The sequence below is a fragment of the Heloderma suspectum genome, chromosome 7, assembly GCF_057233095.1.
Source record: "Heloderma suspectum isolate Gila_16-S chromosome 7, 16-S_ref, whole genome shotgun sequence".
Classification (NCBI taxonomy): domain Eukaryota; kingdom Metazoa; phylum Chordata; class Lepidosauria; order Squamata; family Helodermatidae; genus Heloderma; species Heloderma suspectum.
The window spans coordinates 121,310,064-121,322,952 of record NC_139464.1 but is presented as its reverse complement, the minus strand read 5'-3'; the positions used below and the strand labels follow the sequence as shown (position 1 = coordinate 121,322,952).

At 43.4% G+C, this 12,889-nt stretch overlaps 1 protein-coding gene across 3 annotated transcripts in view; it reads left to right on the top strand.

Moving 5' to 3' along the window:
• Positions 1 to 12,889, top strand: part of SMC1B (structural maintenance of chromosomes 1B) — a 72,423-nt gene that overhangs the window by 13,411 nt on the left and 46,123 nt on the right. For 2 of the 3 annotated variants that reach the window (XM_084811294.1, XM_084811293.1), the window contains 4 exons: positions 4,076 to 4,279; positions 6,064 to 6,302; positions 7,829 to 8,087; positions 11,101 to 11,241. In XM_084811294.1, coding sequence (XP_084667420.1) covers positions 4,076 to 4,279; positions 6,064 to 6,302; positions 7,829 to 8,087; positions 11,101 to 11,241 — 843 coding nt within the window. The remainder of the gene's footprint in view (positions 1 to 4,075; positions 4,280 to 6,063; positions 6,303 to 7,828; positions 8,088 to 11,100; positions 11,242 to 12,889) is intronic. The other variant, XM_084811295.1, reaches the window with a different exon arrangement.

The window sequence follows — 12,889 nt, the reverse complement described above, 5'->3', positions numbered from 1 at the left end:
GTGTTTGGCCACAGCATGAAGAACTTCATCAGGAGGGCTTTAAACTGAATCCTACGGGGAAGGGAGATGTAAAGTTGGGGGTAACAATGGATGAAGGCTCATGCACTGCAATGGAGAGAACAGCTCTAATAGCGCCCAATAATACTCTTCACAGACATGTAGGAAGAAAGCCAGACTATGAAGCACATGGTCTTCAATGTCTGTATGCTAATGCCGAGAGAATGGGAAACAAACAGAATGAACTTGAACTCTTAATACAGGAGGGAAATTATGACTTCATAGGTACAACTGAGACTTGGTGGGATGAATGGAATACAGCAATTGAAGGATATAACTTGTTCTAAAAGAACAGGAGGAACAGAAAAGGAGGTGAGGTTGCATTATATGTTAAAAATACTTACCTCTGCACAGAAATACAGGAGGATGAGCTTGGTAGCCCTATCGAGAGCATCTGGGTTAAAATAAATGGAGCAAAAGAGTAAAAGGAACATGGTGGTCGGAGTCAACTACCGGCCACCCAATCAAGGAGAAGACAAGGATGAAACTTTTGAAAAGCAAATCACCAATGTTTCAAGGAAGCATGATGTAGTAGTAATGGGGGACTTCAGTTTCCCTGACATTTGTTGGGAGACAAATTCTGCAAAACATGGCCCCTCCAGGAAATTCGTGACTTGTGTGGCAGATAACTTCCTCCTAAAGAAAATAGAGGTAGGAACTAGAGGATCAGCTATCCTTGATTTGATCCTAACCAACAGAGATGATTTAGTGGATAAAGTAGCAGTTACAGGAACTCTGGGGGAAAGCGACCATGTTATCCTTGAGTTCTTGGTTCTAAAAGAAGCAAAAGCCGAGTGTAGCCAAATGCATACCCTGGATTTTAGGAAAGCTGATTTTAATAAACTCAGAACAATGATAAGTAAGGTCCCATGGCAAATGACTCTAACGAGAAAAGGAGTCCAAGATGGGTGGGAGTTTTTTAAAAAGGACATTCTCAAGGCACAATTACAAACAATTCCAACATGAAAAAAGGGGGAAGACAACAGAAGAAGCCAATGTGGCTCCACAAAAAGCTAAGAGATGATCTGAAAACAAAAAAGGACACATATAGGAAGTGGAAGGAAGGCCAAGCAACAAAGGAAGAGTACAGGCAGGTAGCACAGAATTGCAGGGATGGTGTCAGGAAGGCTAAAGCTGAGAACGAGCTGAAGATGGTCAGGGATGCTAAAAGCAACAAAAAGACTTTCTTCAGCTACATGCAATGTCAAAGACAGAGGAAATAAATGGTGGTTCAGCTATTAACGATGGCAAAATGATAACCGAGGACAAAGAAAAGGCAGAGGTGCTCAATTCCTACTTTGGCTCAGTCTTCTCCCAAAAGAGGGTCTATGACCCCCCCCAAGCCAAGGCGAAGTACAGGCTGAAGGCGCAGGATTGCAGCTTGAGATCGATAGGCATCTGGTCAAGGAACACCTAATTACTTTGAATGAGTTCAGATCTCCAGGGCCAGATGAACTGCACCCTAGAGTAATAAAGGAACTGGCAGAAGCTCTCAGAACCACCGTCTATTCTCTTTGAGAAATCATGGAGGACGGGTGAAGTGCCAGATGACTGGAGGAGGGCTAATGTTGTCCCTATCTTCAAAAAGGGCAAAAAGGAGGAACTTGGGAATTACAGACCACTCAGTCTGACATCAATCCCTGGGAAAATTCTGGAGCAGATGATAAAGCAATCCATCTGGAAGCACCTTGAAAACAATGCAGTGATTACTCAAAGCCAACATGGACTTGTCAAGACGACGACAAATCTGATCTCATTTTTGGATCAAGTAACCTCCCATGTGGACTGTGGGAATGCTGTGGACATATATACCTCGACTTCAGCAAAGCTTTTGACAAAGTGCCCCATGATATCCTGATGAGCAAACTAGCTCAAAGTGGGCTAGATGAATCTGGTGGATCCACAGTTGGCTATAGAATCGGACTCAAACACTGCTTAGCAATGGGATCTTCTCAAATTGGGGAGAGGTAACGAGCGGGGTACTGCAGGGCTCAGTCCGGGGCCCTGTGCTCTTCAACATTTTTATTAATGACTTGGAGGAGGGGGTGCAGGGAATGCTGATCAAATTTGCAGATGACACAAAATTGGGCAGGGTAGCTAATACTTTGGAAGTCAGAAACAAAATTCAGAGTGATCTTGATAGCTTGGAGTGCTGGGCAGAAGACAACAGAATAACATTTAATAGGAATAAGTGCCAAGTTCTGCACCTAGGAAAAAGAAACCAAATGCAGAGTTACAAGATGGGGAAAACTTGGCTCAACAGCAGTACAAGCGAGAAGGATCTTGGAATTGTTGTAGATCACAAGCTGAATATGAGCCAACAATGTGATGTGGCTCCAAAAAAGGCAACTGCTATTTTGGGCAGGCATTAATAGAAGCATAGCTTCCAAATCCCGGGAAGTACTAGTTCCCCTCTACTCAGCACTGGTTAGGCTTATCTGGAGTACTGTGTCCAGTTCTGGGCACCACACTTGAAGAAGGATGCAGACAAGCTGGAGAGGGTTCAGAGGAGGGCAATGAAGATGATCAGTGGACTGGAAACAAAGCCCTATGAAGAGAGACTGAAAGAACTGGGCATGTTTAGCCTTGAGAAGAGAAGACTGAGGGGAGATAGGATAGCGCTCTTCAAGTCCTTGAAAGGTTGCCACAGAGAGGAAGACCAGGATCTCTTCTTGATCATCCCAGAGTGCAGGAGATGGAATCATGGGCTCAAGTTACAGGAAGCCAGATTCCGGCTGAAGATCAGGAAAAACCTCCTAAATGTTAGAGCAATATGACCATGGAACCAATTCCCTAGGGAGGTTGTGGTCTCTCTCACACTGGAGGCATTCAAGATGAAGCTGGACAGCCATCTGTTGGGGATGCTCTGACTTGGATTCTTGCATTGAGCAGGGGGTTAGACTCGATTGTCTTGTAGGCCCCTTCCAACCCTACTATTCTATGATTATATGCTCTGCAGAGGGGGATTTTTTTGTGTTTGTTTTGTGCAGGGGTGCCCACTGCTAGCATGCAGCTATGAAAGGTTAGTCACAAGGGAACATGGCCTTCAGGCCAAAAAAAATTCCCCATCCCTGTGCTGTGGAACCTAGTGGTATGAGACCAGCATGGGACTTACAGGTTGCTCCTGTAATGAGAAACAGTGGAGTTGGTAGGGACACAAGGACTCCAGAAGCAGTACCTATGAACTACCTTTCCACATTTTGTTTTGACTTGGAACTACCCCAGATGTGTAGAAACTGTGGTTGTGTCTCAACTTAATTTTATATTATAGGTGTGTTGGATGGCCTTGAGCCCATCTGTTAACTGTCTTCTCCTGATTCAGTCCCAGTGTATAAAATGGAAATAGTGTGACTACTAACAAGGTTGGATGATTGTTATATATTCCAAAAATGGTTTCCCAGAAATATTTCTGCTACTGTTTCTCAAAAAGAAGGGGTGCTAATAACAGGGTGGGGCTGAGAGTTGGGCACTTAATCATTTGCCAAAAACCCTACAGATTCCTAGAGCTAGCCTTGACACGTTGCTGCAAAAGTAGCATTAATACTTTTGGTTTAATTTTTTTTCTTTTAATAAATGCCTTAACTCAAATATCACACCATACTATGGCTTGGTTTTAAACATGATTTGAGCTTTCAAAGTATATGTAAACTACGGTTTGGAACTTTTGGTCTGCTTTTGTTTTCGATCTGGTCAGGAGTGCCACTTCTATTGTGCAGCGGTGTCTGGAGAAAGATCAGCAGCCATAATCATGGTTTCTCAATTCAAATGTCCTGCCAAACCATGGTTTACAAAACTACTTTATAGCATGTTCTCCAATTCTGGTTTGCCAGCCTATCATAAACTATGGTTTGACAATCTGGACATCACATCCAACCAGAGTTAAGTTTCATTAACCTTGGTTTGGCATGATGTCTGAATTGTGCATTTGTTTTTGGCTGCTGATCCATTTTGTTTCTGCTGACAAAGTTTGGCTTTAATTGTAGCCATTTGATTCTATAGTTCTACTATCTTGTTGTAGGGTGAAGTTGAAGCAATTGCAATGAAGAAACCCAAAGAAAGAACTCAGCTTTTTGAACAAATTAGTAATTCAGGGGAACTTGCTGCTGAATATACAGAAAAGAAGAACAATATGCACAAGGCAGGGGAAGATGCACAGTTCAGTTACAATAAGAAGAAAAACGTTGCAGCTGAGCGCAAACGTGCAAAGTTAGAGAAGGAGGAGGTAATTTAAAGAACAGCATATAACATTTTAAATGTTTTTGTGCACTGCTTAGCAAGAATGTTTTAGGTTCTTAGGTTGGTGTGAGCTATAATATGTAAATCAGAGTTTTCCTTGTTTTCATTGGGAAGTCACTATTTAGATCAGGTTTTCTAAATTTCCTATTATGGAGATATTGCTCATAAGCATAAACACCAAAATTATCTTGCTGTGTTATACTAGATACTGTACAGTTGATTCCCCTCCCTTATTTTTTACTTTTTTACTCTATGAAGCAGTAATGCAGGAACTATTGTCTGGTAGTATATACCCCTGGCCAAAATGTTTGTTAAACAATGAAAGGAGAAAAACATTGAATAATATTCTGGGTATTAGAGGTCCAAGTCAAGTGCTAAACACTTTTAAAGAGTCCTATTCTAGAATTCTTACATTCTTGTACTACAGTAGATGGTTTTAATTTAAGCAGTCACTTACTGGAAGTCAGTGCTAACTTGCATATTTGTAAACTTGTGTAAATTCTGTGACTCAAAGCTCCAGTGATAAGAGTGTATGCTAGTAGTAATGACATCCTTGTGTAGTGCAGTATTCTGCTAAAGTGCTAAATATTGTAATAGGAAAGGAGACAAAATCTCCCTGCTTAATCTTAATTTACTGTGTGTGTGTGTGTAAAAATCCTAAGACTCAGGTTGCAGCTGATATTCTCTGCTTCCCCTGGCTCAAAAACTGAGACTTTTGGCTCTGGTTTTTCTAGATTCTTACTTCACACAGTCAAACAACTCTGCTCAGGATCCTCCAAGATAAGCAGTGAAGTAGGAAATACAAATGTAGAATGGATTGCTACACTTGAATGAGCAATTCTTACAAGCAGTTTTTAATTGGGGTGGATCTAAGTGAAGATGTAGAAAGATGCAAAACCAAATCTCTCTCTCTCTCTCTCTCTCTCTCTGTCTCCCCCCCTTTCTCACTCATATACACACACACACACACACACACACACACACACACACCCCTCTCTAGGAATAACTAAACTGCCCTAGAAGAACCTGTTGGTGAATGTACAAGTGCAAATGAGGTGTAGGTGGTATATCAAACAAAAGTAAATTAGCTTGCTGTATAGGAATTACCTTAGCTGAGGTGCTACAAATCTGAGGAAAAAATCAGGTTATTATTGTCTTCGGCCGAATCTACATGGAGACAGTTTTTGAGGTAAATACAGGTAAAATTGTTTCCTAGCCCCATCAGCTAGTGGCTAGAATTTATCCATAGCAAAGTAATGAGCCCTGCAAGACCAGGGAAGCTGGTGATAGCAATGCTGGGGCCTGGGTTAGGCTCCTAATTTATTGCCCAGTCATGGACCAGAAGGGAGAGGTTCCCTCCTTATCCCTCCTCAACTGAGGCCCTGTCCTCCAGAAACCAGCCCAATTGACTGCAGTGGAGGGACCTAGGCTACAGCTTGGCCAGATGACAGGCCAGCCATACAGCTGCACCCCAGGAAAAGTATTACCCCCCACCCACCCCGGAAGCAGTTGGAGCCCCTGGTAAACGGGGGCCATTGATGTATATTGAGCAGATGCTAAGACTGATCATTGTTATATTAAGCATTTAAATATAAAGACAAATATTTATAAATAGCAAAAATGCTCATGGATATATTGTATGAATATGAACTTTAAGCAACTGAAATACACGCAACAAATTTTGGGTTGGGGTATTGTGTCTGACTTTTAACCACGAATAGCTATTGGTGTTGCATATCAGTTGACTGCTAATAATTTGGCTGTTTACAGGCAGAACATTACCAGATGCTGATCAAAGAGTTGCGAGAGTGTAGGGGGCGGTGTCAGCTTTTCCAGCTATATCACAATGAACAAAAAATAAGCATTCTCAACAAAAAATGGTCTGCAAAAAATCTGAATATTGATACTAAGAAAATTGCTGTTTCTCATGCTGAAGATACAGTGAAAGCCAAGAAAAAGGTCCTTGGAATGTTAAACAGAAACCATCAGCATATTGAAAAAGAAATAAAGTAAGTGCATAGATTTCACTTAGTAGTGAAATGCTCACTTCTGTCTGCAATCCATCTATGTCAGAAGACTGCTACACATGGTGAATGTTGGAATGGGAGGTTTATGTTTCCTTGCCTTCATGAGGCATTATGAAATTGAAAGTATTGCATCTACTGAAGCAACCTTTAGGAGGAGATTACTTTATGGAGCACTGGAATAGCATCTTTATGTTCTGCTCATATTTACTCAGAAGTAAGCTTCAGTATATTCAATGGGATTTACTCCCTAGTACAGGAGTAGACAATTTGACACCCATGGGCACTGATGTGTACCCGGGCACCTTCCTTGGTGCTCTCCAAGGTGCACTAGCCCTCCCAGTTATTTTTTAAAAAATCAACTTTTTTTTTAACCAGCAGCTGGGATCACTTCAAAGCAAAGTGAGGACCTCCAGCTGCCTCCAGCTTCATTTCCCATGAATGCTCCTGGGCTACATGATGGGGCTCAAAGATATTCTTAGGAAAGTACAAAAGAGAGCATCTATGGGTGGTGATCAGAGTGAGAAAGAAAAAGCCATGGCGAGAATGTATTGGCTGGCAGAGGAGTGGGCAGCGGGAGAGGAAAAGAGTTTACCTTCTGTAAAATAGGTTCCTGTTGGTGCTAAAAACTGTGGGTTCAAAGGAATTGTTTAGTATATTATGGCTCAGACCTCACCTCTGCCTTATACAGAGACTTTTGGGCAGGTTACTTGTGCCTTGTGACTAGCTGTGACAGTTTCCCAAATTGCCAAATGTGCACATGGACCCAAAAAGGTTGTCTGCTCTTGTCCTAGTAAGTGGGTTGAGATTAAGGGCCCCTTCACACACTGGGCTTTTATCCTGCGATTGAAATTGCTCCTTCACAGAAGTTTGCAGGCTCTTTCCATGATGCAGTGACCCTCCTGCACTAAATGCCCTTTGTTCTGTTTTTAAATAGATCACAGATAATGAGCTATCAAATTACCCCATTGTGTTCTGCTTCAGTTTTCTCTGTCAAAAGAGTTAAAGCAGGAAGAGGAGGGAGATCAATGGAAGACTCAGATGGGGGGGAAGGGGAGGGGGGAAAGGGAGTGCATGTAAAGGGAGTCAGTTGTGATCCTGCATTTAAAACGACCGTTTTAAATGCAGGATTTTCGGCTGGGGTAGAAATGCCCTAAGCCTCAGCCAGCAAGTATATGTTAAGTAACTCTAGCAAATAATTGATTCAATTACCCTTCAAAGTCAGTTCTACTGACCAGCACAAGTGGGGAAAGTGGAACTGTTGACCTCTCCTGGGGAATTCTTCTTGTTTGCTGATGTGGCCCGGAATCTGCTGTGTTTTAAGGTGGTTCGTTGCCACAGTTGTTGAATTAGTTCTACTTAAGTGCCTTCTAGCATTTTGCAGTTGTTGTTGCTAGGAGTTTCTCATGTTGAGGGGAAGGGGTGGTGACTTAGTGTAGCCTTTCAAAATTGTTCCTTGAATTTCCTTAAAACAACTTGGTTGGAAGATGGCAAATGTATCCATTTTTTAGGTCAATGGAAGTTGTGCTGAATCAAAAGAGACCCCAGTATATTAAAGCAAAAGAAAGAACCTCTCACCAAATAAAAAAAGTAGATATGGCTAAGAAAGTCTTCAGAGATCATATGAAAGAACAGGCTAAGAGAGAAGAAAACAAAAAAGAATTAGAAATAGAACTGAGTGATATTGATAAAGCTTGGAGAACATTTGAAAAAAAGGTTGAAGTGGAGACACTGCACCGAGAGAGAGATGTTTTCCTGGAAGAAAATCAGGTAGATTTCAAGATGAGCTAAAAGTATGTATGTAATATGCAAAACAACTTTTAACTTGGGTAGCTGCAGATGTACTTAACACATCAAAGGCTGAGTTTTCTGTTATTTTTACTATTATTTGCATTGGTGATGCTCCCTAGAGAAAGTTTTGTCTGTCTAGTTCACTACATCCTCACTTCAGGGTGTTGAATCTTGACTCCTCAGGAGTAAAGTTTGCTTTCTCAAAACTTCGCCAGTAAATAGTTGCAATCTGAGTGTTAGTAAGCCTGTTCCTAAAGTGAAGCAGCTTGGAAAGCTTCAGATAAGACATCAGTAGTGTCTTGCCATGGCTGGATCAGGCTCAGGTTAAGCTAAGAGGCAACTCAAAAGCAAATCAGTCAGCAGGCAGTAGCCAAAAGCACAGTTTTATCAGGCAAGAGAGCAATCCAAAAGAGAAGTCTGAAGAGCAGCCAAGATCAAAACACAGATACCGTATGCAGTTCAAGAAGGAGAGTCAACCAGGAGTCCAACGTCAGTAGCACAGAGGTTCAGTCTTAAGGTAAGGTCAGGAGAACAGGACACAGAACAGTAGAAGCTGGTAAAAACATTGTTTCTAGCACTAGCTAGGCAGACACTGAAGGCTTTTAACACCAAAGCCTGCTGCTCCACCCAGGACTCAGCTGCAGTACATTAGAGCTCTCTGGTCAGAGCCCTACTCATGAGGAGTCACTTTCTTCTGAGGAGTCCTCCTTTGCAAGAGAGGACTCCTCACGGAGCTCTACTGTCCTGCTGCTTGAGACAACGATGTTCCTGGGGGACAAGGAGTTGTTCATCCTTTGCCTCAGAGGCAGAGCCGCCCCCCCCCATCTCCCCTGAGGGGCCAGGCTCCTCCTGGTCTGGAGACAGTGACTGATCTGGAGTGCCCTTAGTTTCTGGGAGCTCTAGCTCTTCCTCTGAGGAGGATTCCTCCAGTGGGGGCATGACAAATGGAAACCATTGACAATTTGAGCTTGCAGAAGATTCTCATTAGATTCACCTGTGTGCCGTCATTCCAGCTCTTTGCCATCACCATGGACACTAAGTACTCTCTCAAAAGAACAGTTTTCTTTCCTCCTTTCTTGGATTTTAGACACAGGCCAAGGCAGCCCTCTTCCAGATTATTGCTTTACCCGCTTTTGGCCTTAAAAAGAACAAAAGGTGGCATAAAACATTTCTATTCTGCCTCTCAGTCAAAGGCTGCATTCAGACATAATGGTTTGTTATTACGCGGACAAGCAGGTGGGAGCCATGGGTTCCTATGCTCCCTTCTCCCTTTCTTTGTGCACTGGGAAATTATTTAGTGGCAAACTATGGGCTAAATGCAGAAGATTATGGTTTGCTGCAACCATAGTTTCCCTGTAACCCAGGATTAAATCCTTGTATGGGATCATGCCTTGCAGACAAACTATGGTTTGCCACTAACTAGAAATAGAAACTTCTGATCTCCTCCTCTTGCACATCGAGAGTGGGAGAAGTGGAGGCAGCTCGCTGTTGCTTGTGCATCTGGAGGCAAACAATACTGCCAGTGCCTCTCAAGGTGACTGACAAAATTTTAAAACAATACACACAATAAAATGGTAAAAATTCGAATATAATTTAAAACAGAAGAAAAGCCATAAAGATTATAAGAGACTTCACAGCAGCAATAAAATCAGATTTCATTAAACTAGAGATGGGGAATCTCTGCCTTGTGCACTTCCCCATATGTCCTGCCAGCTTTTCTCCCAAGCACCACTCCCTTCCCCCTAAAGCTCCGCCCTTGCCAGGATTTCCCCAGCTCTGTCCTACACTAATTGGAGCCCTATGAAGAGAGACTGAAAGAACTGGGCATGTTTAGCCTTGAGAAAAGAAGACTGAGGGGAGATATGATAGCTCTGTTCAAGTACTTGAAAGGTTGTCACAGAGAGGAAGGCCAAGATCCCTTCTCAATCATGCCAGAGTGCAGGACACGGAATAATGGGCTCAAGTTATGGGAAGCCAGATTCCAGCTAAACATCAGGAAAAACTTCCTGACTGTTAGAGCAATACGACAATGGAACCAATTCCCTAGGGAGGTGGTGGGCTCTCCCGCGTTGGAGGCATTCAAGACAAGGCTGGACAGCCATCTGTCAAGAATGCTCTGACTTGGATTCCTGCATTGAGCAGGGGGTTGGACTCGATGGCCTTGTAGGCCCCTTCCAACCCTACTATTCTATGATTCTATGATACGATTCTATGATTCTGTGAGATGAGAGCTAGGCTTTTCCCCAGGCTCAGCTCTACAGAAAGACAGCTCATTCTGTAGTGCTCAACTGGGAAACTATGACACCAATGGCTATGGCTTTGAGGAAGGGGGCAGGGGTTCGGGAGGGAGGGGCTCACCCTGTGATGTCATCTGGCCCATGTCTCAGGAGGCAATCATAGGAACACAGAGAGGAGGGGCTGTAGTTCAGTCACCTGTTTTGCATGCAGAAGGTCCCAGATTCACTCTCCACTATCCCCAGGTAGGACTAGGGAAGAATCCTGCCTACAGCTCCGGAGAGCCACTGCCAGTTAGTGTCAACAATACTGAGCTAGATAGACCGAGAGTCTGACTCAGTACAAGGCAGCTTCCTATGTTCCTATGCCTTACATGGAGTCAGAACACAGGTCCATCAAGCCCAGGATTATCGACACTGAGACTGGCTCTCCAGGGATTCAGGCAGGAATTTTTTGAGCCCTACCTGGAGATGCCGGGGGTAGAATCTGTAGCCTTCTGCATGCAAAGCATACATGTTATGACTGAGCTGCGGCCTCTCACTAAGCCAGCCCCAGGGCATAAACAGTTCCCCACCCCTGCATTAAACCCTAGAAAGAATAAAAGGATGCATCCCTATACACTTACTTGAGAATAAGCGCCATTGAAAATAGGGAGACTTCTGAGTAGACATGGATAGGATTGTACTGTAATACTTTAGCTTTGATGCAAGTAACTATCAGTTGTCCTACTTGGTAATACTTGTATGCTTGTGTCCAGATAAATAAATATAAGGAGCTGAAAGAACTAGTGAGGAAAAAAGTAGCTATATTGACTCAGCAACTGGAAAAACTGCAGTGGGAGCAAAAGGCAGATGAGGAAAAGATGTCATTTTATCAGCAGAGACAGAAGGAAACCGAGGTACTTGTAAATGTAATCCAACTAAAAACAATTTGGGGGCCGGGGTTGAGCCTTCTAAAATTATTGGCCTTTTCATATTTCTGTGCATGTTAATGTTACACTATTACAACACCAAGGGACTTCGTTTCTACCTTCCCTTTTGCATCTAGACAGTCTGGGAAAGGAGAGAATGATGAGGACCCCAGCAGATGGGAGCTTGTAATGATGCTTGCTTCACAGTGTTGAGGATGGAAATCTCTAAGCTTGTGGAAACAGTGCTGTGTCAGGAAGGCTGTATGATGGCCTACAAGATGGGAGCCAACCTTCTTCCTGCACATTACAGACGATTACCTTCAGTGATGGAGGCTATCCAGGAATTGGTTGCTCCTACTTGCTTTGAATGCAGGGCTAGGGAAATGTCTTTCTACTTGGCCTTCTTCAGTGGAAGGAGCCTTTCCCAATCCTGCCTCAATCAAAGGCTGTCTTTACATGAGGCATTTATAGTGCACTCATGATTAGTCACTCATGGAACTATGCAGGTCATTTACATGATGCTGTCAACCTTCAGGGCACATTCAGCTGTTTTTGATCTTTATCCCACAAAAACAAATCCTGAGATAATCCACTATTTAAATGTAAATCCGCTTTAATGGCTATATGTAAATGTGCAGTTTCGCTATAACCACAGCCTGGGAAGAAGATGCCATTCGGTGGAGCAGGAAAATCACAATCCCCCCCCCCCCCCCCAGTATATCTGCCTGTTGACTTGGACTGGGAGGAGAGTTTTTTTGGCTTGGCTAGGAGAGGCTCAAAGCGAGTGCAGAGCTGGCGGGAGGAGGAAGAAGATGGCAATACCCCATGTAAACAGCTGACAGCAACAAAGCCACTCCCACCTCCCGCACACTGCTTTGCAGAGAGAGAGCGTGAGCGAGAGATACTTGAATCCCTCAGGAGACTCTCCACCCTGAGGCTGTGAAGAACTTGCCTGTGTAAAGAGCTGATCTTTATCTTGCTTAGAATGCGGAAACAGAAGCCCCAGTAAATTGTGAAATAAAAAGCCTCATGTGTTGAACCCCAAAGCATAACAGCTCTGAACTTTTTTTGTTTTGTTATGCCAGCCCCTGGATTCAATATGTTTGCTTGCTTCTGATGAGGGAGGTTTCTATGTGCTCTTAGCTCCAGGGAGGAGAAACCAGAACTAGCCACAAAGAGAAGCAGAGTTCGACTTCCCTTTGGGCTAGTTCTGGCAATAAAGCATAAATATCCCAGGAAGGAAGCATCTTTCTTTCATCTGGCAGCAGGGCTGACTTTTTTTTTTTAAGTAATGTACTGTTTTATTTAGCTATCTTAACAGGTCAGTTTGGTACCAAAGTGGAAAAGGGATGGAGATCCTAGGAAATGGGGAGCCTCAGGAGAAGGGACCTTTGCTCCTTAAGCCCTCCCCAGGCTGGCTGCTACCTAAAGCCATTGGGTGAAGGGAGTGGGGGGAGAGAAACTTCCTTCTTTCATTCATCTCTACCAATATGCTATTTCACAAGAGCCCAAGATCTTTGCTCCATTGTCCACCCCACTGAACTGAATGAGACTAAGCTGTTGAGAAAACATGCATTGGATTTAGGGATGTCAGAGAATTTCGCCACGAATCTCAGGGAGGCCGAATGCCAGCGCA